Source organism: Metopolophium dirhodum, chromosome 1, assembly GCF_019925205.1.
Source record: "Metopolophium dirhodum isolate CAU chromosome 1, ASM1992520v1, whole genome shotgun sequence".
NCBI lineage: Eukaryota > Metazoa > Arthropoda > Insecta > Hemiptera > Aphididae > Metopolophium > Metopolophium dirhodum.
This window is the reverse complement of record NC_083560.1, coordinates 10,448,312-10,469,975: the sequence shown is the minus strand read 5'-3', so window position 1 is coordinate 10,469,975 and position 21,664 is coordinate 10,448,312. Positions and strand designations below refer to the sequence as shown.

The 21,664-nt window shown below is 28.9% G+C and overlaps 1 protein-coding gene across 1 annotated transcript; it reads right to left on the bottom strand.

Annotated features, from left to right (window-relative positions):
• Positions 1-5,774: 5,774 nt before the first annotated feature.
• LOC132934382 (26S proteasome regulatory subunit 4-like) lies at positions 5,775-13,892 on the bottom strand. Its single transcript, XM_061000695.1, has 9 exons — positions 13,785-13,892; positions 9,733-10,106; positions 8,800-8,944; positions 8,609-8,733; positions 7,210-7,395; positions 6,833-7,147; positions 6,550-6,747; positions 6,277-6,486; positions 5,775-6,160 (listed from the first exon to the last, which is right to left on the bottom strand). The coding sequence occupies exons 2-9, from the start codon at positions 9,733-9,735 to the stop codon at positions 6,026-6,028; spliced, it is 1,317 nt and encodes a 438-aa protein (XP_060856678.1). The 5' UTR covers positions 9,736-10,106; positions 13,785-13,892; the 3' UTR covers positions 5,775-6,025.
• Positions 13,893-21,664: the final 7,772 nt, after the last annotated feature.

The following is a 21,664-nucleotide window of genomic DNA, read 5'->3' as shown; positions in this document are numbered from 1 at the left end:
AGCATTTTCTATACACTATAAAATTTTGAAAATATTTTGACTCTTTTTGAGCTGTTTACGGACATTGTCAGTTTTCAATTTTTTTAGTTTTTTTTTTCTATAAATATCAATAAAATTTTATCTGTTGAGTAAAAAAGCTTGAAAATTTAATATAAGGCTCCTAGATTATTGTTTCAAAGGCAGATGATAAAAATTAAAAATCCTTAGTCACAGTTTTTATTTATATGTAATATAAGATTACTCATAAGTTTGTCTACCTTTATCAAAAAAAAAAATGTCTACAAGAAACTTAAATTAAATTTTTATGAGCGTCTGAAATTTATATCTTTACAACATTTGATATTCACTTGATTTCTCATGTAACAATTTTCTTATTTTATTGTAATTGAAAAACGAATGACTGTAGATACTTGAAAATTTCACTGAATGTTTATATAATCATTTGCTATACACGATGAAATTTATAAAAAATTTTGTCTCTCTTTGAGCTATTTCCGGGTATTGTCAGTTTTCAATTTTTTTTAGTTTTTTTCCTATAAATATCAATTAAATTTTATTTGTTTGATAAAAAAGCGTGAAAATGTAATGCAAGGTTCCTGATATATCGTTACAATAGCAGTTGAAAAATATTAGAAATACATAGGCACAATTTTTTTTATAAGCATTTAAAGTTCAATTCTCGACAAAATACGGAAAAATCACAATAGTTCATTAATATTTTAGTTGAAAATTTATAAAATGTTCAACTTTTATAGCTAAGGATTGAAAATTCAAAACAAGGCTCCCCGTAAATAGTTTATATATATAAATTACTTAATTCACAGTGATATCATCAAATATACTTGGTAATATCATAGGCTGACAGGTTTTCGCTCAGAATCTTTTTTCTTATACAATGAAATTATATCATTGAATTCAAATTTAACACCATCCATTACAGTGACCCACTTGTAATCTCCTGTACAGCAGAGCAACATCCAATAACCCACCTTTTTTTAAAATATATTTATTTAATGTTACTTTTGAATAGCTTCTTCAGGTATAAAGTAAATATGTTTTATGTTTTGTTTCCATATATAAATGTATAAATATAATATTAACTATAATTTATATCAATGCATTTATATAATTCTTATATTATTATAATATACTACCTATATCAACATTAAAAGAATTAAATATCAAGAAAGGTTTTATGTTTTAAATCACAAATAAATATAGTATAATATAGTTGTTAGGTGTTTTATGTTTTGCCCTCCCTCCTCGAGAAAATTAGTTCCCGCGCCACTGTATATATGTATACTATACAGAGTATATAGACATCACAATATAAATGTATTAATATTACGTATTTTCTAGTATAATTGTCGTATATTAATATTTTGTCATTTCAAGAATATATTTATTATAATAAATGTAATAATATTTTGACAATAAGTGGCTTCGGTGTATACATATTCCATGACGAAATATTCAAATACGTATAATATATTTATATAAACGATACACACTTATACGAACAAAGATTGATTTCGGACTAAATATTCGATCTGACAATTTTCATTTTGCCGTTTTGCAATTATCTGATCATCATGCAAGTCATATGGCAGATAATACAATAAAAATTATATTATATATTATAAAGATAAAACTTGCCATACGTATCGAACATTTCGTTTATCGCTATTCGGTTATCACTATACTTAGATGGGCGGAGAGGAGTGGTATGGGGTTACCCCGCAAACGTGTGTCCACTACTCCGCTTGTCTAAACCTTAAGGCTTAAATACTTACAACCCATAAACTACTCGTTCTAAATTCGATATTTATGTATTAAGATACTTAGAAAAATATTCTGATTTGGAAAATGAAATTAAAACACTATGCTGTCGTTCAAAAAAGTAAGCAACTTAAAATAATATAAGGATAAAAAATAAAATATTTAAAAATATAATTTTTTAATAAAAATGTTGTTTTTTTAACAACTTGAAACTATTTAAAAAAAATATTTTCAAAAATATTAATACTTTTTGGGATAATGAGTGTTTTACGCTTGATAAATCACCCTGTATTAATGTGCCTAGACGAGGACACGATTACAACGATTATTATGGTAATAATGTCTTGCATTCCTACCGGGGGAAAGTCGATTCGCAGAACCCATTATACCTAAGTTTCAAAAAAATAATAATGTAGTTGTAATATATTATATACAGATATAAATCATACACGGGTATGTATATAAAACAGTCGCCTCCCCTTTCCATGTAACTTTAAAAAAAAAAATAATATTAGGTCTTATAGTTAATTTTTCTAACTGGACTGTTTCTGATAACATTAATAATATCTATAAGTAAACATATTCATTTATTTAATATTTTAATCACCAAAAACCTTTCAGCAGTAATAATTATCGCCTATTTACGTAATATAGACATGTAGATAACAAGTTATGATTGGTCACGACTTTGTCTTACAAGTGCGTAACACGACAAATTTACGCTCAGCAGTTAACTTTTAGCTTCATCATTAAAAAATTAGAGCGATGGTCGGCCGATTGTGAAACTTAATGGTAAGAAAATTAGTTAATTGTTTACGATAGTTCAATTTCAAAGCGAGTTTTGTGTATAAAAAATAACGCTATTTAAAAATGAGTTCCTATATTCTTGTTGTATGCAAATACTTGACGTCCATTCCAGGGTTAGACAATCTTTTTCTGTATTGTGCCAAAAAATTGATTATATTATGTAGGTAGGTACCATAAAAATGTAACACGGCGATCTTAGCATTATTAATGTTATTTTGACACAATAATATTGTTAAATAATTCATTTTACGCTTAATAAATCACCCTGTATTAATGTGCCTAGGCGAGGACACGATTATAACGATTATTATGGTAATAATGTCTTGCATTCCTACCGGGGGAAAGTCGATTCGCAGAACCCATAATACCTAAGTTCTAAAAAAATAATAATGTAGTTGTAATATATTATATACAGATATAAATCATACACGGGTATGTATATAAAACAGTCGCCTCCCCTTTCCATGTCACTTAAAAAAAAAAATAATAATATTAGGTCTTATAGTTAATTTTTCTAACTGGACTGTTTCTGATAACGAAACTTACAAATCGCTGTAACGAAATTACTTTTAAAAGTAATTTCTATGGAGTAACGTGTTATTTTCCACGTTATTAAAATAAGTTATTGGTGTAGAGTGCACGACATAATAATTAAGGGTTCGGATATTCGAGAAAATTTAAAAACCTATATAATTTATTTATTAGGCAGGTATTCTGAAAGTTTTAGATAATAACGATGAATATTATAAAAGATGCAGGAATATTAGGCATTTTATTCGTGCGTATTACATTCATCCATTATCAATATAGTGTACCTACATAAATCATCAATGTCTTACATATATAATTCTTGTATAGTATACGTAAAATTGGCGTTTTTTTTACCAATAGTATCCAAGAGATATAGCAAATATTCACCAAAAATACTTCACCTTTAAACGAAACGTCAACCAAATATATCCTTAGATATTTGTAATAAATATAGGTACGCGTAGTTTACACGTAAAATTGGCGTTTTTTTTACCAATAGTATCCAAGAGATATAGCAAATATTCACCAAAAATACTTTACCTTTAAACGAAACGTAAACCAAATATATCCTTAAATATTAGTAATAAATACACGTAGTATATACGCGTTATATACGGTTAATCTCGGTGAAATAGTTATCTTTTGAACTAGTGGTACTCGTAAATTATCTTAATAAATCACCAAATTCCTTCGTTTAAAACACGTAATTTGGTGTTCATATTTACGTATATTAAAAGCATAGTATTCGTATATATGTCGACTGGGTATATGGTTTTATATAAGGTACCCAAGGACGCCCATCAATCAGAACCTAGGGGGGGGGGGGGTTGACAATATCATAAAAAAATAACTAAGAACCAACCAAATTGATTTTATTAAACAACAGAAAATAAACACACAACATAGACAAACGATGTACCTATGTAATATGTCATGCATTATAATATCATCAGTATCATCAATTTAATATAATTAATGTAAAGACTGTTATTGAGACAACTTTTATTCAAAATTGAATACTCAACAGTAGATAGGTACTGACAGACCATTTTTTTTCTAAATGTATAAGGTTATTTATTTTTTTACACAAGATATAATTTTCTGAATATTTTGTCACATTTTGAATTATTTACAGACTTAGAAATTTTTCATTTTTGTAAGTTTTTTTTCTATAATTAATATCGAGTAAAAATTGTTTGATCTACCAAGATGACGCTACACCCGCATGCGTTGTCTCCGTCCTACAAACCCGTAAATTGAACTTTCTGAATAATCCATTTAACTCTGTTATGATTGATATTAAAATAAAACATTGGAGCAAATTGACTTATTTTTTATATTAATTTACAAGTAAGAATATTATTTGAAAATTGTTTGTGCATTTTAAAATACTCATAACTTCCTTAAAATTAAAATATAAAACACACTACGAGGTTCACTGGATAATATTATTACTTGTTAATTAATTTAAATAATAAGTCAATTCGCTCCAATATTTTACTTTAATTTAATATTAATTATAACAGAATTAAATGGATTATTCAGAGCGTTAAATTTGCCATGTTAAGCGTTTGTAGGATGGGGAAAACGCATGTAGGTGTAACGTCTTCTTAAAAGTATTTGAATATGTAATATAAGGTTCTAAATAAGTTATTATTAAAGCCATTTAAAAATATTAAATATACAAATAGACAATAATCTTTTTTAAGCATTTAAAGTTTAAATTTCAAGAACATTTATCAAAATCACAAAGATTTGCAAACAATTTTGTAGTTATAAATGTATGAAAATATATACAATTTTTACAAATGAGGTTTTAAAATTTAATATAACATTTCTCATAAGCAGTTATACTGTAACCAGATTAAAAGAAAATATAAATAGGTTTACATTTTATTCTTATAGACATTTCAAGTTCAAATTTGGACGAAATTAGATATTAGTTAATGCAGTATAACAATTTTAGTTATAACTTATATTTCGTTGTAATTTAAAAATATTATTCGTGGGTAGTTATGTTATTATATTGTGTACACACAATGATATTTTCAAATACAAATGTACTTGGAAAAAGTTAATTCAACCTACTAATAGCAAAATTAATTACTAGAATAGCAATATAAATATATCATAGAATATACATAGTAACATACATTAGCATGTGGCTGACAGTCGACAGGTCTGTCTTCGCTTATCGTATGCAATGTTTTATCATTGAATTAAAATTTAACACATAATTTAGTGACTTAATCCGCAATAAAGATGTACACTCGACACCTACTCCATAGCATAGCAGTTGCCTGCCTACTTTTCTCCTTTTATGATATTCGTTATATAGAAGGAAGTAAGGAACCTTACCGACAGCATTGCATACAGTTTTTAGTTGTACTGTCTGGCGTCAGTGCTATTGATATTACGTTTTCAGTGTTTATATATTTGTAAAAACTTAAATTACATAATATTGTACAACTATAGTACAGAAATCTGGAAAGCAATCATATGACAGTAACCATATACTCATCAGTCAACACACCAGTCATTAGCACTCTAATTTGTTTTGATTCTAATATACTTCTTAATCAAAAACCACTCTTATAATAGTAATACCTTTAAAAAAGAATGTTACAAAATATATATAAAAATAATAAAACCTTAAATATCTGTAAAATAATGTGTATAATATTAAATTGCATGATTAAATGGAATATAATTAAAGTAAGTGAAAATTGAAAAACAATTGAATGATAATGTTTTGTAGTAAGTTAAATAATAATCTTAAAATAAACAATATATTTGATTTGATATTATTTTTTGTTTACATTTTACAATACAAAATGTATATATTGTATAATTTTTATGTTATGAATTAAATTATTATTTTAACATAAATAATTTTGACCAAATACATTTATGAATACAGTTGTTCAGGAATGTTATCTTTCTTGCGGTACAAAATATTTTCTTTAGACTTCTTGAAGTCTTCATTAGTTATTTTCATACGACGCTCACGAAGCGCCATTAGACCTGCCTCAGTACAAATAGCCTAAATTCAAAGGAAATTAATTATCACACAAGCAAAAATATGAGTAAATATATACTTAGAAATACATGTAAAGGTGAATTTTTACTTTAATTTATTTAGAAATTGTATGTATTTACCTTAATATCAGCACCAGAAATATCATCCTTGATTGTAATGAGTTCATTCAAGTTAACTTCACTTTCCAATGCCATTCTCGACGTGTGTATGTTGAAAATGTGACGTTTAGTTGTTTCATTTGGCAGAGGAAATTCAATTTTACGATCAATACGACCGGGACGAATTAAAGCCGGGTCCAGAGATTCAATACGATTTGTGGCCATAATCACCTGAAAAATCAATACAATTTTGTAAAGACAATATTTTAAGTTTTAATCAAATTAGTAATTTACTTTGACATTATTCCGTGTATCAAACCCATCCAACTGATTAAGAAGTTCCAACATGGTGCGCTGAATTTCACGTTCACCACCAGAGTTTGAGTTGTACCGTTTAGTACCGATTGCATCTATTTCATCAATGAATACTATAGATGGTGAATATTGTTCAGCTACGCGGAATAGTTCTCGCACCAATTTAGGACCATCTCCCTATCAATTGATCATATACATAAACATAAAATAGAGATATTTGTTACATATGGATATAAATATTAAATGTTTTTCTATATCATACCAAATACTTTTGTATAAGCTCAGACCCAACAACCCTCAAGAATGTTGCTGAAGTCTGATTAGCAACAGCTTTAGCTAAAAGGGTTTTTCCTGTTCCTGGAGGACCATACAGAATAACCCCTTTAGGAGGCTGAATACCCATTTCTTCATAATATTCAGGATGGGTTAGTGGTAGTTCAACGGCTTCCTTGATTTCTTCAATTTGTTGGTCCAAGCCACCAATATCCCTATAGGTTTCAAGAGGAGCTTTTTCAAGTTTCATTACAGCCACCATAGGATCTGTATCGTCGGACAGTACTCCAACCACTGTATGGAGCTACAATAAAAATAGAAAAATATTTATTAATGAATAAAATTGAATATGTACTATTTATTTACTTTGTGGTGGAGCAGTAAAGAACATCCTGGTTCCAACTGATCCCTGTCAACAAATGATAAAATGCTGACATAATGATTACTTCCAACTGAAGTAGAAACGATTGCATGATTATCATCAATATGTTCTTCCAATGTACCGACTGCCATCGGGCTTCCACGGAGATCATCTACTTTTGAGCGGTCTTGCTGTTAATAGTTTAATATATACTCAGTAAATTAACATCAGTAATATTAAACAATACTTAATACATTTTAATTCATTAAAGTTTATCTAAAAATATTTTTAAAAAAATTAAGTGTTTTTGTTACAAGGTAAAATATTCTTTTAACAATGAATACAAACCAACTGGTGAATTATGAATCAGCACATGTACAACACACTACTTAGTACTTAGATTCTATCTATTAATCTGCACAGTATAGTTTGGTAAATTGAAAAATATTTTACAATTTTGTGAGAAGTTGTTTTTCTAAGTTGAATGATAGTAAACAAATTCAATTTTTTATGTATTTTAAACAAATACTTGAGAGGACGCTACACCCGAATGTGTTGTCTCCGTCACTCTTACAAATGCAATAACTGTTTTGTGAACGTAAGAATCACTCAGGCTGTAGTCCAAGCTAAGCAACCAAATTTTCACAAGATAAATAACATTAACTGTGCAGCGTTGTTATTATTTGTTTGATATCAGAACTAAAAAACAAATTATTCAATTTTGAAAAACACAAAAATAATGAATTTTTAAACATTAAAAACCTCTTTGTATTTGTGATATCAAAAAATTAAAAACAACGTTGCACAGTTAATGTTTTCCTCTTTCTAGGGTGAAAATTTGGTTGCTTAACTTGGACTACAGCTTGAGTAGTTCATACCTGCACAAAACAGGTCTTACTATGTTCTACGTTTGTAAGATGGATACAACACATGCGAGTGTAGAGTCCTCTTAATAGTTTATTACCTACTATACATAGAACACACATTAACTATTACAGTCGAACGTGGTTAACTCGAAGTTGAAGGGACCGGCCAGAAAGTTTGAGTTATTTAAGAATTCAAGTTATCCAAGGATAATACAATTTATTATAGGAAATTCTAGAGTCTGGGAAAACATTTTAAGTATTGATAATTCTGAGTTAAAGAAGTTTGAGTTAACCACGTTCGACTGTATATTAATTACAGTAGGTATGCACTTTAAAAAAAATTACTTAACTAAATATACTAATATATTAAATTCTTGTTTTCTTGAAACATGCATAAATTTATTACTACCTATTAGCATACAAAATGACAATTGTACTTGCTTAATAAAATATATTAGACATTCTGTCTATGTTAAGACATTTAGGTAAACAAAAAACTCATAGGTGAATCATAAGTTATGTGTAATTTAATATTTACTTCATTTTTTTCTTCTTGAGGCTTCAATTTTTCTTGGTTTATTATAAATTCTTCTTCCATCAATAAATAATCCTTGATACGTTCCAGTTTTAACATTTTCAAACGACATTTTGAGTGAGGATAAACTACAAAATAAATCCAAGTATAAATACATATTGTAGAATATATTTTGTCAATTGTAAATAATAAACCTTCAGGCAGTTTTGAAGCAATGTCCGGACTATTTATCTTCTTCTTCGTCTTGTGTGGTCTCGGTGGGATTGGTGGTTTATACCGGATCTTATCTTTTTCCTTGTCTTTATCTTTCTTTTCATCACCGCTAGAATAACTTTGACCCTAAACACACGTTAAATTAAAAAAAACAAAATGTAAAATATACAAGAAGTACAAACAACAATAGGTAGGTAATAAGAATATGTTTTACTCGATACTCTTTTTTTTATTTAAACCTATTTAGTGAAAGATGCTGAAAACGATGGCGAAGTCAGACATCAGAGGTCGTACTTAGTTTTGAAGTTATAGCTATTTGAAGTCCGAGATCCACTAGAGGCATTTTACGTAAAAAGTCGAGGGATGTGTTCGATTTTAATTCAAAAGCGAGCGAGTGATAACACTGGGTATATATAAAAATACTATGAATTTCAATTAGCAATAACTTAAAACCAAGTCTGACCGTCAAATTCATCGTTTGCAGCATGCTTAATGTTACGTCAACACGTTGATGGACACGATATGCCATAACATTTTATGTGTTTTGGTCTTGCCAGTGCATGGCTGCTATAGCATTTGTTATTGTAAATGTTGATTAAGGGTCAACAATTTTGGTGATGCTAAAAGGGGCAGAAATGTGGTGTCATGGTATAGCAGTCATGTCCATCAACGTGAAAAAATTGCAAGAAAAAGTGTGTCAGATAAAACTGAAAAGTGCCCAATAATTATATATGTTAGCGTTAATGTATAAAATTCCGTAATTCAATAAAATAACTAGTTATTCTATAGAATTACGGGTACTTTCAGTTAATGTATTCAATGAATCCATAAACACATATATCAACTAGTTATTCTACATACTAAATAGATATTTTTGTGCAAAACAAAGAAATCCTAGGTTGTTATTAACTCACCATTGTTGCGGAGAGAAGTCAAAGTGTGCTCGAGTGATAATAACGTGAAACGTAGCCGCGAATCGGTAAATGTTTGAGCACGAATATTGCAACACGAGCGAGCAACAGACGTGGAACACGGACGGACGGACGACACGACACTGCGCAAGGACGCCGGCCGACGCTCGGGCACTCGGTACACGGACTGATATCGTCGCTAACGTTGTCCGTTCACCTTCGGCTCGTAGCTGTTGCTCCGAGTGTTGACAACTTCATACACGTCCCGCCGCAGAGTGTTGTACGCCGCGGCGGCCGACGAGAATATCGTCGATATCGACGAGATGCGTTGCGCCTGCGCACATTGCACAAGCCGTAGAACGCCGGCGGCTGCGACGCTTTAAAATATAATATTATAATGTTATCGTCCACAACTGCTTATCAATTTTAGGAACCGCATCGATTGATATCAAACCCGTCCGCAAAAGGGGGGTGTTTCGAAAAAAAAAATAATAATATTTAATAAAACAAAAAAATGGTTTATCGTTTATTTTTCGCTGTCGCAGGGCCTAAAATACTGTGTCCCCCGAATGACGAATTCGTGTCCCAAGTTTTATAACGCGTTTTTGGTTCTGTAGTAATAACAATCATTAATCATTTGATATTTTAATTTACTTACTGGTTACCTATTCCGTTGACTAAATGTTAATTACCTACTTACTTATTTTATTTCCATACTATGGACAAGTTTGTTGTAAAAAAAAAAAGAAGAAATGATAATGGGTCAATTCAAAGTAATTAGGTACCCGCCGTAGTATAAAATAACTAAACATAAAACAGGTACATAAAATATTTAAACTATTCTATGCTGTGCAATACAATATTGTTTACTGTAATACCTACTGACAAGTTAACTAGTAAGAGCACCGCAATTTACAGAATATTGTCATAATGTTACATCCCCTATTTTTTTTTATTAATGCCCGACACAAAGTGTGTAATCCGAAATTAAAAGTGTGTACTAATAAACGAGACTACAAAAATAAAAATAAAAAATAGATTATAATTTATAGGCACTACTTTACTGAGTAGTAATGTCACTAATTTAGTGTACATGGCTTACTGTATAATGTATATTACGGTATTACACAACAACAATTAAACAATTTTGAATTTTTACTATTAATGAAAATCTTTTACGATAGGTACCTACCAAAAATGAATGGTTTTCAGTAACATTTTTACCAAATTGATCTTTACTCCTCTATTTTGCATTGTGAATAGCGAACACTCTAGGTAGTCGGTATAGTCGGTAGATACATACCTACAGCTATCGTGAAGGAGACTTTTCGTTATATATTTTTGTAAATGTTATTGATGTATAAATGCATAATGTACATTGCCAAAGTATATAATATGTAGGTACCTATACAAAATAGTATAACAATTAACATTATTAACTAATTCCTACGATTAAATTAGTACCTAATTACTAACAATAATAAAATTACTGACGAATAATTAAATATGTTTCACAGTAAGAGAGGTAGGTACTAGGTAGGTATGTTTAGAATTTGAGCCGATCCATTTTGTTACATCGTAGCATCGTTCGCTTGCTGTATTCAGGCATTCCACAGTTGAAAGACAAAAGAAGTTTTAAAAACACTGTTGAATTATTATGAAGGTTTAATTATTTCTGTGGTACGATTTTAACTCTCTTAGATTTATAAAAAGTTATGTCCTATATTTAACTGCATAATTTATAAATTTAAATTAAATTTCTTCGTCCTCTTCGTCACTGTATCTTAATATCATTGTAAGTCAAATGTGTAGTACGGATTTTTTTGAAAAATAGGGGCTGTAATAAATATTTTATAATTCGGTATAGGTATTATAGCATAATATTATAAATATGTATTGTTGTTTATTTTAAGTATAATACATGTTCAAATATTAAAAAAAATAAACTTAAACTGATAATTATTATCATAAATTTGAGTTTAAAGAATTAGATAGTTATTTTGTCTTGTAATAAATATAACTAATAGGATCTACATACATAATAATATTCATATAATATTATATTATAACAGTTTATTTAACAAACCCAATATTATTTTCTAAACATAATCAAATTTGTTTTTTAAAAACCTTGAATATTCTTATAAACTATTTTGTTACATAAATTAAATTATAATTAATGATTATAACATATAAAAGTATTTAAATATTTTTCAATTTACTACACACATAGGCTTTTACTGCTTTTAGTGATATAAAATAGTTATAAAGTTTACCTCACTAACTTACTTACAGGGTAAGTGGTATATAAAAGTGGGGTGGGGGGATTTTGTTTGTTACAACCCCCACAGGTTTTTTTTTTTACTATAGACAACTGTCAAAGCCCAAAAGTAACAGTTAAATTAATAAATGTGTGGTGTGTCCCTTGAAATCAGATGTATTTTAGGCCCTGATCGTTGGTATTAATGAAGTCTAATACATTATAACACATTAATAATTATTATAATTTAAAACATTATAATATGTTATAATATTAAGTTACTAGCGTGATTAGTGGCTATCTAATAAACCCGACAATTCAGTGGCGTAACCATGATTTTTCAGGATTTTTCTTTTAATATTTTTCTTTTATTAAAATTTCGGGAGGGGGTGAGTAAATTCCACCAGAACCCCCCTGGCTACGCAACTGCGATAATTATGGGAACTTCAACAAGCTGTTTGAGTTGTCCAAATGATAGTATTGGTATCGTTGGAAATCAAATAATTAACTAAATACGTAAATAATAGACTGTCTATGGCAATAATATGCACTTTACAGTTTGTCAGTTTGAAATGTTGTCTTAAGTCCGAGAAAACCTTTTTTGACATTGACAATAATTTTATAATAATAAAACGAATCGAATGAATACAAATAAGTATGTACACAATATTTTTAGATTCTGAGCAATTTATTCCAAGTTAAAAATATCGAAAATGTAATAATTACCTAAGTATAGGCACAAGGTTCTGCTCGTAAGTTGTTCGTGTGCAGCAATTTAAGAATACATAAATTACCTACATATTATAATATACATATATTATATTATCTACCAAACTACCAAAGTATGATTTTTTTTCAACATTTGAAGTTAAAATTTTAACGAGATTTGATGATTAGTACCGATAAAAAAGTACCGATTTTTCCACAAACCATTTTAGTTATTGTTGTGTAATTAAAATAAAATCCTTATAGACTTAACTCTTTTCGCTATTAATTATACTGTATATTATTATTTATATGTAATGAAATGTGCATAATACCTATAACTAATTTTAAATAATCAATAATTTGATGATTATTTTGACATTTTGTAAAAAAAAAAACTGAATAACTTAACAACAATATTTTTTTCAGATAAAAATAATATGGCAAATAATAAGTCTTGGCAATATTGCCATATTATATATTTTTACCCATGAATAAGTTACCACCAGATAAGTTAACCTATCCGCCTTATACATTTTATTACTATCTGAAATAGTATAAACTGACCACAGTTTTAATTTTTACTAGGTTACCGTACAAAGTGTCCTACAACCTTTATATACACAATACACCAAACTAGATGAATTATTTAATTTTTTGACGTGGTTTGGGGAAATCGTGTTTACCGTGACCGACACGACAACAGGTAGGTGGCCGCTCAGTACGGCAATGAAAAATTAAATCTAACCTAACTAATTTTTAACGTATGCACAACATATTAAATTATAATAGAGAGACAATAAAATTGTATTAAAGAGTATCCAATCTTATGAGTTATTGTTTCAATTATTAATAATAATAAAAACGGGCACTAGAAACCTACACATAAGGCAGAAGACATAAGACATTACACAGTATAATACACTTAAGTGTATAAAAGTTATACGCTTAACAAATGTTCAGATATTGCAGGATAAAAATATTAATAAACAAATAATAATCAAAAAATTGTTTTCTGTTCACAGACCAAATAGTTATATTGAGTTATACATGAATGTCAATAAATATTTTATTAAATAAAAATGCGTACCTATTTTATTGTATGGGTTGCGTATGGAGTGTACTGTGTCACAAACTCATGTCTCGTTCTGATTGCGATCTAAAGTTTTGAGCAATTAAATGTTATCTTATCTTGTAATATATTATATTTTCTGGATTATTTATATCGTACAAAGATCGATTTTTTATCAATTTATTTTCACCATACAAAATGTCCGTGGTACCTACGCAACTCGAACAATAGATAGTACAAAGTGTCCGTTTACTGTATATGATAAAGTTGTGCATTTAATATCTGAAATTCTGAAATATCTGGCACACAATTATCTAGGATTTTGGCCCTATTTTGTACGATACGATTTTGTTAAGTCGTCTACCGATTTCGGTTATGCCCAAAATATATTTTTAATGCTAGGACTTTTGTCGGACGTCGTGATGATCGCGTAATACACGAAACACCATAGGAAGAATAGATTCTTTAGTCTGAAGTGTATTTACAAATATATTATATCAAATTTATTTTAACAAAAATAACACCACGTTACGAACCACTGTAATGGTATATTTTCACCCCTCGAACTCTGGACTATTGTGATCTCCGCATACAAAACGTTGTACAATAATATTATGTCGCCCGCACTCACGGTTAGGAATGTTTCTTTTGTGCTATAACAACAAAACGGGCACCGGCTACATTATATAATATATCTGTGTGTGCGCGTGTGTGTGTGTGTGTGTGTGCGTGTGTGTACCGGCGAGGGTTGTTGCAATAAACTATAATGTACCTATATATATATACATGACTGTGCCGTCTTGAGTGTTCTTTGTACGATATATATTGGAAATATTTGTAAGGATGGAGATATATATATATATATATATATTTTTTTTTTGGGTACAGGTTGTAATTTCTCTTCTGTGGAATTCAAACAACTATTATTTAATAAATGGCTTTTAAAATAATTCTGTCGCCCCGTCCGTTTCAGCTGTAGGTCTCCGAAATACACTTCATTTATTACACTATAATGGTCACATCTCCTACCATATGGCGATATATCTCCCGTCGATAATCTTTAAATTTGAAAAAAAACACGAAATGCCCGAATGTGCATAACACTACAATACTCACACGCCTTTATGATGTATTATATTATAACGACGGGTCTCCGAAAGAGAGTTCATTTATTACATTATCATGGTCACATCTCCTACCATATGGCGATTTATCTCCCGTCGATAATCTTTAAATTTGAAAAAAAAACACGAAATACCCGAATGTACATAATATTACAATACTCACACGCCTTTATGATGTATTATATTATACGACGTGTTCTAGTGTGCATGTGGTGCGCACGTTGCAGTTGGGGGGGGGGGACGGGGTCTACAACCCCACAGCACACCCCTAGCTTCGTCACGGATTTACGAAACGAATGAAAAAACTGATAAAATAGTATCAACATATGTTAATATATTTTGTTACACTCTATAGTTAAAATATAACTTTACAAAACTGATTCGATTAATTAAAGCGTTAATCGATTACAATACCAAATACCAAATATCAATATTATAGTAATATAATATATAATACAATATAATGTAAAAACTATGGAACAATATTACTTTTTTTGACGTTTTAACATTTTCATAATAATATGAATAATTGAGGTGATGGGTTTTTCAAATAAAAACAATTTTAAGTACAAAATATTACCTATATAGACTATGGACAATTTTAATGATTTTTACTGAAATAAGTACTGAATCTTCGATAAACAGACTGTATACATAAAAACCTGAATCCACCACCCGAGTATAAACAATATAATAATATACCCACGCCAGTGGCGGACTGGGAGAAAAATAACAACCCGGGAAAATCACTATTTTAGAGGCTCTCAGTATACTAACGGCCCTTTATATAATATATAATATAAGTTACATACTTTACAAAAGTTATGGTCATGGAGTACCTCGACGCAAAAAAACAAACTTCTATTGATACATATTTTAAATAAAATATATACATTTGTATACTTTTGTTACATTTGTTAGTTACATACTTTTTTAAATTATACAATAAACATACATATACATACATACATATATTTTCCCCGTATTTTTCATTTTTTTTTCAATCGCTTATTAGAAACAATCGGTTAATTGACACATTTCATCTTGGTCCCAAAGTGTTTCTAATAAGCGGCTTCTATACTGTACTCAAAATACTAAACATTATTACCTAGGCCCGGAATTAAATGTTTTAAAATCGTACAAATTATGTATGACGTATTTTGTACACTTATTATAATTTATAATTAGCATTACGACTCTCGCTAAAATTACGCAAAGTTAAATAATCACTAGTTGAAAAAATATATTACAAATAAAACTGCAGTCACTGTAGTTTATTCAATAAACTATTATGACGTCATATTAATTATTATGAAAAATGTGATTAAGTTTATTAAAAAAAAAAAAAAATAGAATTAAATAATTAATAATATTTATTAATAATACCTAATATTTAATAATAATTTTACCAACATATTTTTTGTTTATTATTTAAGGAAAACATAGAGAAATCTGATGATGTATCACGTGAAAAATATCATGTTGAAAATAAAAATTTGATTCAAACTGTCCAAGAAACAAATAAGGTACAGTAGTATTGTTGTATGGTATGATACCTGTGGCTTGACTGCTAAAAGTACATTAACATTAATAAATTAGGTTGTACCTCGTAATTTTGAGAAGGAACATTTTGATGCTCGTTAAAATGACATTGCTTTGTTTATTAGACTTGATCTTTTATCAGACGAAGATAAAAATACCATAAGCTTTTCGAATGCTAATACCTTATATCGGATTTAGTCTGCAGTTAATACTTACCAAGATATCATAATATAATATAAATAACATTGGTTTTATTATTTTTTGTTTAAAACCTGTAGGTTTTCTAATGAGGAGGTACTTACCTATCATTTAGAAAATTACTTGAATTTTATTCACCTTCTTTGAATGTAAACAATTCAGTTGCAGAATTGAAATTGTGGAAAATAAACTAATATAAAAAATATTCCGAAAACTTCAATTGAAGCATTACATGTATGTAATGCCAATCTTTATCAAAATGTGCAATTTATTTTAAAAATACTAGTAGTGCACATCCCGTTTCTACAAGTACGACTGAAAGCATGATTTCCAGTCTTAAAAGGATAAAAACGTGTCTTCAAAACAGTATGTCCGAAGTTATAGTAATTACTAATTACTAATTATAATAGCTGCGCACCTGTGCTTAATAAAATACATTTTCATAATATCTAATAAGGAAAATGTTTTAAATTTTGTTTGTAGAAAATACTTAATCGTCTGTCAATGTTGGCAATTCATAATGATATTACATTTTCATTGATGAACTTTCCAAAAAGCCTAGGAATCTGGACATAATATTGTAAAATATTAAAACAATTTATAACATATTTGTAAATTTATAATGTTATGTAATATAGAATGATTATTTTGACTTGTATTGAGTTAATAAACTATACAAAATATAGATAAGGGGTCTGCTATACAAATTTATTTTGATTCCCCCGTGAAACATTCTCAACTACACCACTGTCCAAAAGGGGTGTTCTCGTTTGAAAAACAGAAGTTTGTATCTGCGCAGGAGTACAGGATACTCCAGTACAAAAAATCTCAAGTATTTTAAAATAATATGGTCTTATAGTATGTATAAAAATCCTGTATTGAATTACATTATTCTGCATTATTAAAGAAAAAAGAGGGTGAATCATGATGGGTGAATCATGATGGGTGAATCGCCTTTTATTTATATATATATAATAAATGTGTGTGTGTGTGTGTGTGTGTGAATATATACGTATAGTTGTGCATGTGTAGCGCACGTTTCAGCTGGGGGAGGGACAAAAGAATACTTCCATTATTATATTTTATAATTGAAGGGCCTGAGACATTTCGGGGGCTTCAACCCCGCAGCACTTCCCTGGCTTCCCTGGCAACGTCATTGATTTACGAAACGGATGCAAAAACTGATAATCAACGAGTGTTAATATATTTTGTTACACTCTACAGTCTGTTATAGACGCAATATTACTGTACAAAACCAATTCGATTATTTAAATCGTTAATAATTGATGACAATACCAAATACCAAATATAAATTATATTATAATAATATAATATATATACCTAATACAATATAATATAAAAACCATGGAAAATTATTATTTTTCGACGTTTTAACATTTTTATAATAATATGTTAAACTGAGGTGATGGGTTTTTCAAATAAAAATAATTTTTGAGTACATAATACCTATTACCTATAGACTGGACTATTTTAAGGATTTTTACTGAAATAAGTACTGAATCTTCGATAAACTGTGTACATAAAAATAAATCCACCACCCGAATATAAACAATATAATATACCCACGTCTACATTATATATAATATACAATTTACATACGTAGTTCGTATATACAGGGTGATTCATCAAGCATGATCGCCTCATTTTTTCATTTAATAATTAATTTATTCAAATTCTTAAAATTTTTGTAGTAGGAAAAAAGAGGGTGAATCATGAAGCCCTATACATTTTATTTGTGTGTGTGAATATATGCGTTAGTTCGTGTCCAACGTCCAAGGGTGTGTGCGCAGGTGGTCGTGCGGTGATGCTCCCACCGCACATGTACGGGGCACAAACATATATATATATGTACAGGGTGACCCATTTAACGTAATACACATATTATACGAAAAGTAGATGGTTAAACGATAAAGTATTTTACGTTAAATAGATCACCCTGTATATATATATTTTATAGCTTCAATACATCCCCAGTGGTCCACTCTGCAGTCTGTAAATGATGTGGAATGGTGCGGGGTGGTTAAATTATATCCCGCAGAGTTTGGGAAGAATAACGCCGGCGAACATATTGACATATTGTGTACGATATAATATTTTATTATGTATATATAAAACCTGTTACTTGCCACGTACAATGCGTATGGTGTAAATAATATTGCCGTTCTCGAATATTCGAAATCGACAAATAAAATAATATTATAATAAATTATGTTGTACTCGCATGCCGGTTAGGTTAGACCGTAACGAAACTACCCATCCACTAGTTAATATTTTACTTGGTTTTTCGAACTAAACGATTATTTTTACAAAAAACAAAATCGTGAAATATCTTTACCTTTCTCGCCCATCCCCTCGATTTACACATTCCAAATATTATTAACATGAAATCGTATGTCTCAATAAAACCATATCTTATTAAATTGCATAAATATTATTACGTGCACTATCGACTATAAAGTTGGATCAAATTTATCGACGAATAGGATAGGTATATTCAATGTATTTGGTTATTTGATAACTTACACCGCTGCAGATACCGAATAATTAAAATAGGAACCAAGTGCACGATCCGTATCGGTTTCCCTATCTATTCAATATATGAATAGCGGAAAAAAAGTCACAGTAAAAAAAGTCCCAAAAGTCAATTTATTGAAAAAGTCTAAAATAATAAATAGGTACTATTATAGACTATAGAATTATTATAAAAATTAAATTATGTAAATTTAAATTTAATCACAAATCTTTCTTATGTTTTGACCTAATTAAGTAATATCTACATAAAAAAACGTCTAACACCAACAGTTCAAAAATAATTCTTAAAAAAAAGCAAGGGCGTCCGTAGAAATATGTTAAGAAGAGGGCAAAATATTTTCCTTTTACATTTTTTGTTTCACTATTCTATTAGTGATAAAGTATTGTTTGGGACTTGTTATCTTTCATATAAGCAGGGAATGTAAAAATTATTTATGAATTATACGTAGATAGTTAGTTACAACTTAATCTTACGGCATGAGATTTTTAATATCCATGCCCATAACGTTTTAATAAATTTATCATAAGCAGTTCATACTGAGACCTAAAAAATCTAAATAAATAATTTTTTTTCATAGACATTTCAGGTAAAAATTTTGACAAAAACCGATATTTATACGAAGAATACCTGATAATTTTAGTTATATTTTAATTCAAAAATATTTTTCGTTGGAATTGAAACCTTCACATGGGTATATTATTATATTTTATATACACTGCGGTATCTATTTATAATATATTATATATCGATTGTTATCGGTTATCGCTAATGGCACTCTAATGGCACCCAAGCGACTATTAGAATTAGAATAATATGATTATCTGTTAGCAAGCTCAGATTGAGGAGTTCAGGAGGGGCATGGTCACGGGGCCCATTTTTATCACCAAAAAATTTATTTCGTTATGCGATGAAAACAGTTTTCAAAAAAAATAAAAAATCTAATTTTAATAGGTAGTACCTAATTATAAAATAAAAATGTTCTTAATTTTATATCACGAAAAATAAATATATTATAATAAATATAAAATTGATATTCTGTGAAGTTTATAAAATGGGAGTTGTGAACTACATTGTAGGTACGCATAGATATGATAGTCTTTATTATCTATGCTTGACAATTGTACGTGGTAATATTATATAGTACAAAATTAAACAATTTTTTACTTTCGTAAAAATGTAGGGATACATTTTGAAGTTAAATTTGAAAAGGGGTGCACTAAGTGTATGATGATGTCCCCAGTGGCGCATTTAGACATTAAGCGCCCTGGGACAACATTTTACTAACGCCCCCCCTCCCCCAAGAAATATACATTTAATATAGAAATTGTTTGTAAACTTAAAACAAGTCGAAATATTTTGAAAATTTTATCAAGTATAGGAATTGATAAAATAAACATGTGTTATAAATCTCAAGGGTTTATACGGTTATTCGTTTTTGAATTAGGTACACCAAAATAAGAAAATCGCTAAATGATTTTAGATTGATGTTATGCTAAGTGTTACTATTGGCCACGGTTTAAGATTTTTTTTTTATTAGGTATGTTATTTTTAAAAATGTACCTAAGCTTATACACTAGAGTCTATAGAACCATACAAATAACGTGTGATAAAATAATCTACTTTACTATACTACGTATATTCCACCTTAAAATTGTTTAAACACAATATTATAAAGATTATAATTTTATTCGTCTTAAATTTTTGTGATGGGTGGATCACCCCCCCCCCCCCTCTCTTGGCCTATATTATGTTACAACGAAAACCTGATAATATATCTATGTCTTAAATTATTTTATGATCAATAATTGTGGTAACAAGGCGAGAAAAAATCAATGATTTAAATTGTCACCTATTCTGTGACATAGCTTTGATAATGTGCCGAGGAAAAATATCGTTAGCCTTGATTTTATACGAGATAATTTCAAAGCTTGTATTAGTTGTAAAAATCTTTAAAATATAATGCACACAAATTACACCTTAAAAGCCGACTTTTAAATTTTCTCGAGATCTGTCCTAAGATTTGTAACTTTAAACTGAACCTGCTTTAACTGAACTTTTAACTGAACACCTGGTCAAGAATGAGGAACACCAGATTTAGTGGCTTAGCATTCATAGAGATGCAACCGTAAGTCATGAAAATTATATAGACCTATTTGCAAAACAAAAAACCGAACTTTTTTTGTAATATTACCTACATGAAATAAATTTTTTAATTTAACAAACTATTTTTAATTTTATGACTTTTCTCTTTAAGGTTTGTATATAATGTGAAAAATATTTCACCCCCTTCCTGCAATTTGTCAAGGACCGTCACTAGTTAAAATATTTAAATTAAATACGAATATAATTTTAAATTATTATACAATGTTTAATATTTATTGTATTAGTTTTTTTTAAATATTTTTGAGTAACCTTAGAGTATATAATAATGTATAATCATTAATTAACCATTACAATAATGACAGGGAATAATATTTTTT

Coding starts and splice junctions, on each gene's coding strand:
- LOC132934382 (XM_061000695.1), bottom strand. Junction 7,396..8,608: donor CTCAAGAAGAAAAAAATGAA/GTAAATATTAAA, acceptor AACTATTAACAG/CAAGACCGCTCAAAAGTAGA. Junction 6,161..6,276: donor TTTCTGGTGCTGATATTAAG/GTAAATACATAC, acceptor CTTTGAATTTAG/GCTATTTGTACTGAGGCAGG.